Source organism: Bos grunniens, chromosome 16 (assembly GCF_055505025.1).
Source record: "Bos grunniens cultivar Pamir isolate PY7600 chromosome 16, Bosgru_T2T1.0, whole genome shotgun sequence".
Lineage (NCBI taxonomy): Eukaryota > Metazoa > Chordata > Mammalia > Artiodactyla > Bovidae > Bos > Bos grunniens.
In genome coordinates, this window is record NC_141180.1 from 43,496,753 (window position 1) to 43,512,728 (window position 15,976).

General features: G+C 33.9%; 1 protein-coding gene across 3 annotated transcripts in view; it reads left to right on the forward strand.

Moving 5' to 3' along the window:
* The window catches only part of KIFAP3 (kinesin associated protein 3), a 152,299-nt gene that overhangs the window by 133,116 nt on the left and 3,207 nt on the right, over nt 1–15,976 (forward strand). Inside the window, exon 20 of one of the 3 annotated variants that reach the window (XM_086344757.1) lies at nt 14,879–14,947. The exons of the other annotated variants lie outside the window; for them this stretch is intronic. Coding sequence (XP_086200883.1) covers nt 14,879–14,924 — 46 coding nt within the window. The 3' untranslated portion in view covers nt 14,925–14,947. The remainder of the gene's footprint in view (nt 1–14,878; nt 14,948–15,976) is intronic. 3 annotated transcript variants of the gene reach the window in all.

Below are 15,976 nucleotides of genomic sequence, written 5' to 3' on the forward strand. Positions count from 1 at the left end.
TATAAATATCTATTGAATAAATCAGTGGAAATTCAAAATCACATTTAAGCAAACTGAATCTTATACATTGTTAAACATATACATCTTCATAGTGAAGTACAATAAAGTCACATTTATTTTTTGCTACAGTGAAACCCCCCCAGTTGAAGCATTAATCATTTGATTCAGTTAATATATGTTGCTAAATTTATTTTTCACTTAAACTTATTATCTTTATTACTGACTTATTTACTGGTTGGTAGCTGGAACTTATCTCTGTCAAGAAATTCACTTTTAGAATGCCAATTTAGATGATGGGCATTGATAAATATATTTTATTAATATTATATGTTTACATAGATCACATTATACATAAATATGAAATGTTCTAAAATATATAAAAGAAATCTGCTTCTGGTTTCTCACCAATGAAGTCAGTTTCTGTTATGGCCGCTTGTTTTCACAAAATAAATTATTTCTATTTTCATCAGCAGTGTGTAATACCAGTTCATTGATTTATATAACTGTCATAAAAACAACAGTTGAAAAATATGTTGAAGCACAGAATAAGATTCTAAATTGGGGAAGTAGAGTCAGATCTTCTGATAAAACAGAGGACACACTTTGGGTAAAGTGCCTGTTAGTTACCCCAATAAGAGGAGAAGGGTAAGAAAAAAGAATGGCTTGAAAATTTTAAGAGAAAAGGATGTATAGCACTACCCTTGCCTTTTCAGAAGATATTTGATATAATGTAGAAATGTTGAACTTTAAAACTGTAGCTTGTGCTTTTAGAATTAGTGTTTCCAAATAAGCCTATCTACGTGTAGTTAGACTATAACATGAAAGTTTGCATGTGAGAAAAAAATGATGGAAACTAAAGCAGAATTTTTAGACTCTGTATTTGAGGGTATTGGGGGCTGTTAAGTAGTTTTCTCCTTTGTTTTTCCACTACTTTTAAATCTGCATCAGACAGTCCATAACCCATTCAAAATTCTGGACATGAAAGTTCACAGAAAATCCCTGCACAAAACAATTTTTTAAAGTTTTTGTTGGTCTTTAAAAAATGAAAGAAAAATCTTAAACAAGTGAAACTGCTCCAAAAAGTTCATTTCTATAACGTAAACCATCCAGTTCAATTTTAAATGAAATTGCTAGAATGGAACAGAAACATGCAGGCTTCAATGCCATACAGACTTAGTCTTTATTCTAATTGTATTATTTAAAATGTTATTCTCTAAAGTTGTTTCAAATCTGTCTATAATTTGAGATATGCTGATTAATGATAATGTGGCATTTATTGAAATATATTTACTGAGTGCCAGACAGTATGCTAATTGCTATTATTATATCCCTTGTCTAATTTGATCTTCACAACAACTCAGAGAAGGAGACATTAGGAAAACCAAAGCTTATTGAGTTAAGCAGCTTGCCCAAGGTTATCTCCTTACCTCCAGGTGTCTATTCTTACTTTTACTCCACCTCACTCTCTTCCCTCTATTACAGTGAAGAAAGTGCCTTTTTCTTCAAAGTCCAGTTGATTCATTTCACTTGGAACCCCATCCCTTCTTGCCTTCCTGAAGTCTTCTTTCATGTCATCATTCTTCTCCCTTCTACTAAATCATTCCTGTCTGCATATAAACTCAGTGTGGAATCTCCAAAGTTAAACTCCTTGCCCCAACATCACATTCCAACCTCTACCCATTTCTCATTTCTCTTCGTACAGTACATCTCAAAAGACTCCCATTCACTCTTCTGTTTCTCCAGTTTTGTCCAGAACATTCATAAGCTTCAAATTGCCAAATCCATGGACTGTTCTCGTCTTTAACTCTCAGCAGTGTTTGACACACATGTCCAGGCCCTGCTTTTTTGAAACTGGCCCTTTTTCAGCTTTCAAAGCACCCCATTTAACTTTCCTCCTAGGATCTTCTCCATTCCTTCCCAGTGTTCTCTGCTGGATAAGCCACTTCCTTTTCACCACTAAATGCTGGTTACTGTAGAACTTCGACCCTGTTCTCTATCCCTATCATTTAGGGGAGCCCTCTTCTGTAACTGCACCCACTACCTAGATAGAGGGTTTCATCCAGATCCCATGTCATTAAATGTTAATACTATCTAAAGGCTTGTATTTTTATCTGATACCTCTCTTCTATTTAATATACCAAATTGAATGTTTAGTAAAATCATGAGACTTAACTTTTGGTTTCCCACATGCAAATAGGTGCCTGCTCTAATCTTCCACTTCAGCAAATGTCACTGTCAACCAAAGTTCAAGCCATAAACTTTAGAGTTTCCCCTGGTTCCTCCCTTTTCTTCACTATTAACACTATCTCCAGTGCAAATCATCTACAAGTCCTGTTGTTTTCATTACTAGACTGTCTCAAACTTGGCCTTTTCTTTCCATATTCACCGTTAGTACCCTAGTCCACGCCACCATCATCTGTCACCTGAACCATTCAAAATAGCCTCCTGACTTCCCTGCTTCCATATTTACCTTCTCTTGCAATCCATTTTTTCCCCAGAGTAACCATTGTGATCTTTTTAAAATGTAAATAAAATCATTTCAAATGCACAATGTGTAATATTTATTAAATATATAATCAAGATGTATATATAGTATTATGTGCTTGTAATATAAAGTTGTTGGTAGGAGCCTAAGCTAAATAGGAAAATTTAGTAACCTACATAACATAAAAAACTGCCTTTTTAATTGTAGTAATTTGTATACATAAAGGTGATTGCCTTGACTGTTATGCTTAAGAAAATCTTAGTGCACATGTGTTACACTACCACATATCCAGTTGAATATACCTATACTGAAAAGTACCATCTATACTGAATGTAAGCTTTCTCTAGCTTTAAAAAATTATTGTCAAAAGAAGCTTGTAATGTTTTCTCTCTTGTTTCCTTGGAAATATCTACCTAACCATACCTACCTCCTTCCTTCCCTATCTACCTTACTATGTAAAATGAAAGCTTTCTACTGAGTAAATCTTTGCTCATGAGATAGGAGACATCAGAAAGCAAAATTTACATCAAGCTCTTTGACACAATATCTCTTCAAATCTCACTATTCAAATTATGTTTTGTAGGACACTGACATGTTTCTAAAGAGGCGTTCTATTACATAGGTACAAAAAGCTGTTGTCTGAATCAGTCCCTCCAAAGTGCTTACTGTTATAATGAAGTAACTGAATTCTAGTGAATCATCAGACCATTAAAGAGCAGTATTATTAAACAAATATTGCAAGTTTTATATTAGTTTTCATTGTCAAATAGCCTATGTTTTGTAGAAACAAATTTTACCACATACTTAAAATGAATAAAAGGTTTTTTGATCTTGTTACTTTCTTATTATTGGGTCTTATCTAGTTGACCTGTTGATAATCAGTTTATCAGAAGTACAGATTATATACTATTGGAGATTATTTTATTTCCAAAAGAAACTTTTAATTTTTACTTAAAGTTTCTGTGATGATGAATGAAAATAACTTTATAGAGTATTGAATAAAAATACAATAGAAGTAAGAATGTACATTTAATGTTTTATTTTTAACATTTAAAATTTATTTTATTCAGTAACCTTTTTAATTTAGAAACACTTGGATGGGCTCAAAGGATAGAAATCAATAAGAAATAATCTTTTTCCCATTGAGAAAGGATATCCATAGTTCAGGGTTAAAATAAAGTTTTTTGAAATGACTTAAAGTATCATATTTATTATTCTTTATTTCACTCTTTAAAAAGATTTTTAAAAGTAATCGTATTATCAGGCTTTGAAATAATTAAATAATTAATACTAAGTACAGTGTCAGTTTTTATATACCAGTGGTCTTCTACATGTTCCTGCCAACGTTTATATTGTTCTCACACCTTGGTTAAATGTGTGTGTGTGTCCCCATGACATAAATGTCTTAAACATTTTTTACTTGTCCTTAATCTTTAGACAACACCAATTAATCATTAGAGAAGAATACCATAATATCATAGACACTTTTTTAAGAGCATGCTATTTGTTAACTTATTTCTGTTAACAAAAGATTATACCTTTAACATTTTCTTCCAGAAGGAAAAAGATAATCTAATGACAATATTATATGTCAATAATATTTCAAAACCAGAAAAAATAAAAATAATTTTAAAGATATTGTGATGAATTTTCTTAGATAAATAAGTAAACAGATTAATATTTTTGCATTTTAACCTAAGCAGTGCAATATTTGGCAAAGAATTACATTATTATTAAAATACAACCTCCTGAGTTTTATATAGGCTGTTTAATAATACTGCTCTTTAATGGTCTGATGATTCACTAGAATTCAGTTACTTCATTATAACAGTAAGCACTTTGGAGGGACTGATTCAGACAACAGCTTTTTGTACCTATGTAATAGAACGCCTCTTTAGAAACATGTCAGTGTCCTACAAAACATAATTTGAATAGTGAGATTTGAAGAGATATTGTGTCAAAGAGCTTGATGTAAATTTTGCTTTCTGATGTCTCCTATCTCATGAGCAAAGATTTACTCAGTAGAAAGCTTTCATTTTACATAGTAAGGTAGATAGGGAAGGAAGGAGGTAGGTATGGTTAGGTAGATATTTCCAAGGAAACAAGAGAGAAAACAGTTTAGTCATTGATCTTTTTTTAATGCTGATATCATAGCTGTTGATGAATTCTGAAAATTTTTAATTGAAAGAGTTTTAGATTTGTTAAAATGCATTAGATTTTCTCATTTTTAAAAAAAGGCAGTAAGCCTCCATTGAGGGTTATGGAAGGGAACTCTGGAATTAAGGGGATTAACTATGAACTATAATCCTGTAGATTTTGTTGTTGTTGTTCAGTCTCTAAGTCATGTCCAACTCTGCGAACCCATGGACGACAGCACACCAGGTTTCCTGTCCTTCACTAGCTCTCAGAGTTTGCTCAAACTCATGTCCATTGAGTAGTGATGCCATCCAGCCATCTCATCCTACATCACCCCCTTCATTTACTTGTAGGAATTTTAGGCCAATATGAAGTTTTTCAGTGGTAGCCCAAATCACTTGGTAATCTCGTTAAGTATTCAGCGGCTCTGCCAACTAAATATAACTCAGATCTACTTCAGAGAGACAAATGTGACACTCTGCTGTAGAATCTATTTTTAAATGATGCTTTGTTTTTGTGTTTGAAAAGAATGATTAGTATTTTTCTAAACTTTATACTTTTATCATTAATTATTGGTGAACGTAAAAATCTGTGTATGTCTATGTTGGTTTTTACATAAAAGCTATGTATTTCAGACTAGAGAGGCATAACCAACAAATGCTTTCTTGTGCTTATAGTGAAAATTAAAGGCTTTAAATAGTCTTTTGAATAGATATATAGAGAGGAGCATAGTTAATGATTTTCTGAATATCATCTCTTTTGTGGACATAAGTCTGCATTCTGTATCAAATAATATAACATACTTTAATATATTTTTAAGCCAGTCTTTTTTGTTTAGCTTTATCTAAAGTTGATACATCCCACTCTTTCAGAAATCTTTCCATTTCAGGTTTTTCCAGCCAAAAACAAAGCACCTTTATATTGGCCTGTCAGAACTTAAAAGGCAAAGCAATCTTAAAAAGGAATCCAGATTTGTGTGGACAATTTCAAGTGGCTAATTTAGAGCCCCTCAAATGTGAAAGGATGGGAGGAGGCTTCTATGATCATAGTTAGGCAAGTAAATTTTTAAATTACAACTGTAACTTAAACTGATACAAGAAACCCCATAAAGCTGTATTCACATGGGTGCTTAAACTCCATGCTGAAATCTCTTGAGGTAGTAAAAAGCAGGAATTCTTAAAAGTCTCAAAATGTTTTATTTTTTTAGGATTTCTGGATTTTAAGGACTTTATAAATATTGGGTGAATATAGCTCAACTCATTCTCTGTATAATCTAAGGGAAAACAGAAACTATGTCAGTATCCTACAGTTGCATCTTGCCTTTTTCTTCTAAAATCTGGGGGAAGGAAGTAGTATTTTTCATCAGCAGGTGGGCACCATCATCATTTTAAATCAATTTTTAATCTTTCCTTGTCCTTTATACTTGAAATAACTAATAGAGATATACCTATGTGCCCGTTGGAAATACTACTTAAAACCCTGTACTGCCTGTGATCTCAAAAATTTATGGTACATTCCCATCTCTCTGAAGAATTCTCCTCATAGTTGCCCAGCTTTGCTTATGTATCCCATATTGTCAGGTTGGCACAATCCCAAGACAGCGAACATCACAGAATGAAAATACCCACCCTAAACACTTTTATAACCTTGTGCCCTTTTCAAAGAAAAGCCAACACTATAGCAGTAAACCTAAGTACAGGAATTTATGCGATGTGGGAAGTGATGATTTGTGTGGAATAACGAAAAACTTTATCCTTGATTTACTGCTTTCAAAATAAACTCCCAGAATATAAAATAAGATGAAAAAGCGTGTAAAGAGACTTTCCCCATATTATTCATCCCTAAAGGTGCTGTATCATTTGCATCAATCTTGACATAGCATCTGAAGGATTTTGATTGAATAATTTTATTTATATAAGCAGTCCAGTCTCACTATGGTAAAGAAAGATATGATTGGCCATGGCATTATTTTAGTGCAACAACAATTAGTTGCCTATGTGTTGGCATAAATCTTTATGAATTATGTAAGAGCTCTGTAAAGGCAAACAGAAAGCATGTGTAAGAAGCATGACAAGTATGATAGAATATCTCTTAACAGTCTGGATTATATGGCAGGAGCCAGAATTTCTTAAGTATTTTTAGGGAAGGCTCTATCATTTTCATATGTCATAACAATAACAACACCAAATACATGCTGTAAGAGTCTTTGTACTGTTCTTGTAAGAGACTTGGAAATACAATAATCTCAAGGCAGAGAGATGTTAAAAGGGATAGCCATTATTATTTTACCACACACACAAAAAAAGAAAAATCGTGACAAAGAAAGTTACAGATAAAGACTGAAACAAGTTATATCAGTAGAGACATAAATCATATCCAGATATTCTGGTTTTGAGGTCATTGCACCCCACTAACTTTAATAAAATGCAGGAGTTGTTGATAAGCTCATACTTAAGTTTGTTTTGCTGAATTTGTAAACATAATCACAAGGGAGAAAAATGCCATTTATATCAGTGATTAAAGAAAAAAAGTGTGTTTCCTTATGTCACTTTGAAAATAATTTCAATTTAAAATACAGTAAGGGGACACAGTCAGAAAAGTAATCTTTAGAATTGTATACTTCTGCATTCCAGTCTGCACTGAATTTGCTTGTCAGTGCTTGCAAAAGGTGCTTAGCCCCATCCTATGAAGAAAATATTAGAAATACCTTGTTTCAGCATCACAAGACTGCAACCTGGTTGACCAGGATGGCTTCAATCAGGTTGTATCTTGACAACTGAAAATTAGCCTTAGACCTAAGTAGAAAATGAATTTACCTTCTTTTGTACAGACCTATAATATAATAAATGCATTCTCGGGAACCAAGAGAGTTTATAAAATTTGAGTAGAGATTTACTTTGGTACCTGTTCTTCTAGTGCTAAATGCAATATTGGTGTATTATGTAATGTTCTGAGATCTTAAGTGCTCTGCTACTGCTAAGTCACTTCAGTCATGTCCGACTCTGTGCAACCCCATAGACGGCAGCCCACCAGGCTCCCCCGTCCCTGGGATTCTCCAGGCAAGAATACCGGAGTGGGTTGCCATTTCCTTCTCCAGTGCATGAAAGTGAAAAGTGAAAGGGAAGTCGCTCAGTCGTATCCAACTCTTAGCGACCCCATGGACTGCAGCCCACCAGGCTCCTCCATCCATGGGATTTTCCAGGCAAGAGTACTGGAGTGGGGTGCCATTGCCTTCTCCATTAAGTGCTCTAGAAGGCACTAAATAACTATTGAATATTTATCTGACCTGTATTGATTACTGAAACTACTGAGTTAGTGGCTGAATATACCTGTATATCACTGCCGAGTATATGTTTTAATTATGCTAAGTGAAATAAGTCAGACAGAGAAAAAAGTAAATACTGTATGATATCACTTCTATGCAGAATCTAAAATATACGGCAAACTAGTGAATAAAACAAAAATGCAGACTCACAGATATAGAGAACAGACTAGTGGTTACCAGAGGGAAGGGGGAGGGGGAGGGGCAAGATGCGGGTGGGGGCAAAGGTGTTTTTATTGGATCATGGGAAATCATGTGTATGAAACTTGAAAATTGTAAAGCACTATAGAATTTAAAGAATAAATCAATCTTCTTATTAAAAAACAGAATGTCATGATAATGTAAGGAAATGCTCGTTGTATATTTGATATTATAAACTCATTTAGAATCAAGTTAAAAACATGCGCTTTTAATTTGTTTAAATATAGTTTCTAGTATCCACATTTGTGCCCTCAATTTTAGGAAAATATTATTTAATTTGATTTAGCTATGAAAAAAGGTCTTTATCAATCACCACTTGATTTTTATTAGCCAAAGGTAATTTGAAGGCTGCTTAGCCTAAAAATTACTGAGACAAATAAATAAGTAGACTAGGGCATAAATTGGAAACTTTATATTAACATATATTTGATAAGATTTTTAAGATTTTTTTTTTACAACTAACATTTGTGTACCTCTTATGAAAGGTAGTAAAAGAAAGTTAAAAGTTTCAAAACTGTATAAAAATATTCCCAAACTGTATTATTTATTTAAGGACTTTGTAGACCAGGTTTTACCAGAAGCATAACATTAATTTTTAATTTAGAAGAGACTGATATGTCAGTAGGGGTAACATGCATATTAGATATGATATTACCTTACCTCTTCAATTATATCTAGATGTCGGGTTTCTGTGTGTTTTATAAAGAATGATGGGAAGTTGATATAGCCCATTAGGTGTGGTATTTGTGGTCATTTTGGTTCCATCTCTTGAACTTGTTCATTTTGATAGTGCATTATCTTCCTAAGATTCTGGTTGGTGTTTAAATTTCAGTTACTGAAGGTCATTATTCATATTTTAACTGGACTAAAAAGTTTTTAATGCCAGCATTAACTTTTGAATTACGCTCGCGCTCTTAGACTTTACAGCATGTTTAGTTTCTTTTCATTTCTTATTAGTATTTTTCAGTACTTAATAGTCTCCTGCTCCCACCTCCAACAAGAACTCTCCTCTCTGTTCAACATCAGAAACATTTTTCTCTTTGGCATGTGCTTTTAGTTCCCCAAGCAGTATAAGCAAATTGGAAAGTTCAGCTGTCATTCTTGGAAGGTCATAGATCACACTAGCAGCCTGAGTAATCCAAGAGGTTTTAAGTATCATAGCATTTAGTTTAAAGTGAAATTTGCTCTGACAGAGCTGGCAGACCAATAGGAAAAAGAAATATTTGTGCTTAGAGAAGTGCATATGTAGAGACCAAGAGCCTAACTGATGGCTGGAAGTGATTTCAGTCTAAAAAAACAAATCATTAAGAGAGTGCATAGGGGTAAAATACACAGTTCATATTTTAAAGAGTCTCAAAATGAACCAGCAACTAAGGTTAGCATTATATAGTAATTAGCTGTGGTGTTCAGGCTTTAACTCACTCGATACCAGACAGTATGGTCAAACTATCACTGTGAAAACATCGCTACTTAAACTTTCTACTTTAAGCCTACAGCAGTAATTTTTGTACCTTAAAAAAACCAAAGTATTATGACAGATTATATAAATGTTGAACCAGTAACAGACAAACAATTCTTTAAAAGAGGTGCTAATGACTCAGTTTATTGACCTAGGGGTTACTTAAGCAGCTCAGCAAGTTCCCTTAACATTTGGTGGTATGAACTGAGGCATTACTTGATATTATAGAACTGCTAATTTCAAGAAGTCCTTGTACTAAATTGAAGAAATTCAAGTTAAAAATTACAAGATGATATACTTTCATTAAAAGATTGCTATAGAACTTTTGAGACCATTATAGATTTCAGTAAGAATTCACTCCAGCATCACAGTCACATCTGACAACTTCTATGAGGCACCTATTAGAGCGCTACAACACTGCTACAGATAAGAGAAAAGAAAATATCTTTTGTCAGCTCCAGTCATTTCTTTCAAGTCATTGTTCTGTTCAAGAAAGCCAGTTTTGAGTCACAGAAATATAGGACTTATAAATTGTTTCCTTTGATGTGCAAAGCAGATTAATAAGAGTAAAGTAGAAGGGACTCCAGCAAGATGGTAAACTAACCTGACTTGGGTACCCCTTCCTATATAGATATAGAAAAGGTAGAATATAACCCTACATGACACACACAAAAGAACTACCACAAGAATATTGAACTAGGTATAGGTTACATGGTATAGAAAGATAAAACTGAATTCTAAATTCCCTATATAGAGCCTGGAACTTCAACAAGCTGCCTTTTTCTCTTCAGTTGAAAAGAGGACTAGATGATTTTAATTCACCAGCCCAGAAAAGTAACTAAAACGTGTCTTCTGCCCTCAGACCCTAGATAGGGTCTTAGATGGGGAAGATAGTCACTCATGAGGGAGAGGAATCATACACTTGGTCCATGCAAACATGTGGAGTCAGAATTTATACTATACATCTAGTTCAGGAAACCCCAAGTCAAGAAATTATCTTTCAAATGGTTTCAGGACAGTGAAACCCAGGACCTTGATGTATGATAAATATGGAACCTCTCAGTAGAAGTGTTCCCAAGCTCAACAGCTAGCAGACAGGCAAAAAACAATAAAAAAACCTAAAGTTGAACACAGTAAAAAATTATGAAGCTCATGAAGAAAGAGACTGTCATGAAGAAATGTCAGAAGCAATGGCAAAAGACCTAGGGTGCCCAAGAACTGGAGTTAATATAAGAATCTAAATGAGATTGTAAAAAGTTTTTTAAAAATAAAAAGGGCTAGATAATATAATATGAAAAAGTACCAACTGTAATATCTCCACATGAAAAATATAATTATTAAACTAGGCTTGTAGATGGGTTAAATAACAAATTAAGATGTATAATAAGTATAAATTGAATGATATTAGGAGAGTGTCTATGAAATGGAACTTCTTTGAATTTGAAATATATCAATGACTATTTTACACATGCTTTCTCTATCATTAGTACAAATTGGTTTTTATCTGAAGCATCTGAGTAGAGTAACTAAATTGAAATTGAAAGGATTTGCCCCTGAGGTGGTATTTTCCCCTTAGAACTGACAGGTGTCTTTTCCAAAAAAAATTTTTAGTAGTTCCAAATTTATACATTAAATACAACCTCCCACTCCTACTATCATTTACCCTTAATTTTGAGAAAACTATTACTTAGTTTGATTTCACAAAGAATATGATTTTTTGAAGATTCTCTAGCCATTTAATTTTATCAGAATAAAGGAAAAGGTGATAATCATGCATATAAAAGATTAAAAGAAAACTAAATGGAAAGTGTCAGCTAAATTACATATATTGGTGAAACTCATTAAAAGACTGCTTCACTCTACTCATTTTCTCAATAATACAAAGGCTCAAGCCAAAAACAAAAAGTAACACCTTTGAGCAACCTAAAATATCTATCTACTGTATATACATTTATAGAAACAAAGTGTTATTGACAAGTTAAATGATAATTTTAGAAGCTTTCCTGTGACAGTAGTACTTTAACATTATAAATGCAGTACATTTTTCAGTGTCCAGGACAATCAGCATCCTCTGTTCTTTTCATATGCTGCCTCATTCACAAACTTTTTATAAATGAATGATAAGAGATTCCTATTTAATTCAACTGCTTAAATATATATAAATTATATCAAATATATAAATTGAAGATATAAATTATATGAAAAAGCAATGGAAACCACATTCTGTCAATGTTAAATATGCTGAGAAGCTTAAATTTGATGAAGCTTGCTTTCAAACTTTGTAAAAGTGGTACTCAGTGATAAAGCAAGCTCTCCATCTAGTGGTAGACCTGTAAATTGCAAACACTTAGATTTTGATTAAATAATGCATCATTATTTATAATGCATATAAATGTGGCTCATTTGTATTGTATTCAAAGATGGCTCAGTGGTAAAGAATCCACTTGCCAATGCAGGAGACGCAAGTTTGATCCCTGGGTCGGGAAAATCCCCTGGAGAAGGAAATGGCAACCCACTCTAGTATTCTTGCCTGAGAATTCCCATGGACAGAGAAGCCTGGCAGGCTACAGTCTACTGGGTCTCAAGAGTCGAACATGGCTTACCGACTGAACGACAACAGCAACAACATACAAGTGTTAGGTATAGTTTTATAGGCATTATCTCATTCAATCCACACTTCTCTTGTTGCTATATATATGACTTTCCAGAAAAAAATATGTTTCTCTGTGCCAGAATAACCCAACTCTTCCTATTCAATAAAAAGACAAACTGCTTCTACAGTCTGATTTCTTCTATTAATACATGGAGTACTACAACCTCTTAGTTATTTGATGAAACATATTCCCATATTAAAGGGGTAAAAAATGTTTCATTCCAGTTAATTATAGCTTCAAACTTTTGGCCATTTTTGAAATTCTTTCTCTTCATTCTCAGTTAATAAATAGTAAAGGTATAGCTTAAAAATCCATTTCAAAAGAGAAAAGATACCTTTTTGTCATGAAATGTAGCATATCTGATCATAGTTAGTTCTGCCATTGCCTCTGCAGACTTACGGTACTTCACATATGGACAGCCTTAATATTCTCTTAAATGTGCCCTGTGCTGTTGCTTCTCAACTGCTTGTCACCCCAGTTATCTTTCTAAAACACAGAAGTAAGTTGTTTCCCTTCTTAAAAACCACTGACAATTCTCCAGAAGTATTTGATTCTTAGTGTGGCATATGAGGGCTTCACAGGTGGTGCTGGTGGTGAAGAACACGCCTGCCAATACGGAAATGTAAGAGACACAGGTTCAGTCCCTGAGTTGGGAAGATCCCCTGGAGGAAGGCATGGAAACCCACTCTGGTATACTTGCTGGGAAAATCCCATGGACAGAGGAACTTGGAGGGCTATAATCCATAGGGTCACAAAGAGTCAGACACAACTGAAGTGACTTAGCATGGACACACGCATGTGGCATATGAAGAGCTTTCAAAATCCAGTCTTAAAATTCCCTCTTTCTACCTTTTATCTCCTGCTGCTGCTTCCATTGCAAATCGTTTGCTCTTCTTCAGCCTTTTCTCTTGCTCAGGCTGTCACATTACCAGGAATTTTCTCTTTCCACTTGTGAAATCCTGCTTTTCCTTTAAGATTCATCCATTCATGCAATCAAATGCTTTTTGAAATTCCATTCCATGTCAGAAATAATATTAGATGCTAGTGGGAAGGCAATAGATAAGATAGTTCTTACCATTCATGGTGCTTACAACAAATTACTATGTCAGGAAGTGACAGATACATTAAAAGGCAAAGTGTTTTCTATAAAGGCTTTGTAGTTCTTGAGATTCTCCTGTAACAATTTGTACAACCTCTGGTATATTCTCACATTGTATTAAATGTTTGATCCTATTCTCCTCTGTGGTAATTTATAAATGTACTAGGGTAACACAGCATATTATCAGATTTTGTTTCCGTGTTAGTTGCCGCCAATCCATGGTCAGGGACCATGTCTTGTTTATTTTACTGCCTTCCAAGCACCACATCCTTTGTTTTTAACATTGACTCTCAACACTATATTTAGCACATTATAGAAACTCATGTACTATTTGAATGGATGGATGTACAAAGGACATAGACATAAACTTCCCGTGACAAATCATACTTAAGCTGAAAATATAAATTTATCTGATGATAAATTTACAGTCTACTTAGAAAGAAAGATAAACATACTGACTTTGGTTCTATGATCAGTATACTGGAGTAATTAATAAAAAGAATGAGCTGTTCTAGAAGACTATTACTAAATTATTTTATACAGTGTTATAATATCCTGGAGCTGTTTCCTCCAAAAAATGCTAAATCCTTTCACTTGACAATCCCAAAAGAATTCCAGCCTTCAGTATTATCTTATAGATCACAAAGATAGATAATTAATATATCACTGTTTCCTACTTGTAAATATATTGTCATGAAAGATTTTAGCATAGGGAGAACAGAATCCCCAAAGAAAGACCCAAGCTAAAAACATGAAATTAAACATGGTAGTTTTAAGTTATCAATTTCATGTGTGTCCATGTGTATATTACACACAGTTGTACACATACACAGTCAATGTAAGCCATATTGCAGTAATGATACCTTAAAATTTTCATTCAAGATCAACACAGTTTGGGCCTATATTAGCGAAGAGTCAGAAACAGGATCTCATCTTTATGTTCTATGCTGGTTTCAGACCACATAAGTACTGCCTTCATTTCAGCTTATTTTAAGATAAATACTGGAAAAAAAAATCAAAATGCTTTAGAAAGCAAATGATTTTAGAGATCATGTCATGAGGATTGATTAAGTGAGAGTTGTAAAGTAGTCATATTAAAGAATAATTAGACTTCTTGTGTGGTTTGAGAAGGTAATTCTAGGACCAATAGAATCAGATTTCAGCTCACTATCATAAAGAACTTTCTAATGGTTTGATATATCTATAGAAGGGGTGAACTGCCTTGACAGTGTAGTATGATGGAAGTGTTATGACAAGAACTGTATAGACCCTGTAAAAGGTGTTGTGAATGAAAGGGTAGAATAGATTATTTCTAAGAATGTTTACAAGTCAAAGATACTATGCGTCTGTGAAAAGAGAACTTGACTTGAGTGTATCCTTTTTTTTTCCTGCAGTATCCACTAACATATTCATGATTTGCTTTGCATTCGTTTTGCTGACGTGGAAATTTCAAAGAAGAAAAAACTTGCATTGCTTTTATCTAACATTAATAAAATAATGATAATGCTTTTCACTTATGCAGCACTTTTCACCCAAGGATTTCAAAGTGCTTTACAAATACGCACTAATTAAGCCTCACAAACAGCCAGAGGTAGGTGATTTTTCTGTTTCTACAGGAATGCCATCTTCTCTGGCACAGAAGTCTCAGCAGCGCCTCGGAGTGCCTAGGACTCCCTGCTGGCTGCCATACCCTTGTCATGTGCTGCATGTGAAGCATCACTTGTCATATCTGGATTTCTTTTTTTCCTCCCTCTCTGAATCATCTCAAGTTTAGAATTCTAATGAATGCTGTTGAAAATTTATTCTGAAGCCTTGTAAATATTACAGAAAATTTAGTCTTTTGCTTGCTGAATGCTAATTAGATCTCTAAATGATTGTTTAAAAATAAAACCTAGGTGTGGTTTTAATTTGAACTTTAAATATATATTTTTACTTAGGAAGAACTTACTATTTTTTCTAAGTACCCCAAAATCATTGTTCTTGGGACAGGAAACTTAATAGCAAATGGATTGGAGGGGGTCTTACCTTTCCTAGGTGTCTTTTCACAGCAAACAGTAGCCATTTTCTTTAGAATTATATATTTTCAAGAAACAGTATTTGCGTTTGGTATTTTTCTAATTGAGAGGTCTAAAATATGATATCTGGATGTTGAGGTTAAGTAAAGGTGAAATGACACCACATAATCAGTCTTGTAAAGAAAACGTGGTCTAGTGGTGGCATATTCTAATCTAAAGGAACACACAGCTTTTTATGTAGGTTAGGGTACCAGGAAGAGAATACCTACTTACAGAAACACACATGCAAGTTTGGGTAAAATTCCAATATAAACAGCCAAATACACGAAGTCTCGTCTGAAGCAGGTTGGTCACATAGAGCAAAAGCAGGTACGGCATATCACAGTAGTTTCTCTTGGTTCGCAAGGGCCCTGGTGACGGCGTGCAAGTGGCTTTAATACTGTGTACTCTTAAGTCAAGTCTTAGTGGATTAGGAAAAGACAGTTTTTGCTGTGACACTTCCTTTTATTTTCATGTGTCTATCCCTTTCCAGCAGAATTTATATAATCTATCTGCTTCTATTCGGAAAACTTACATTAGGCTCTCCTGGTTTTGAACCAGATTCA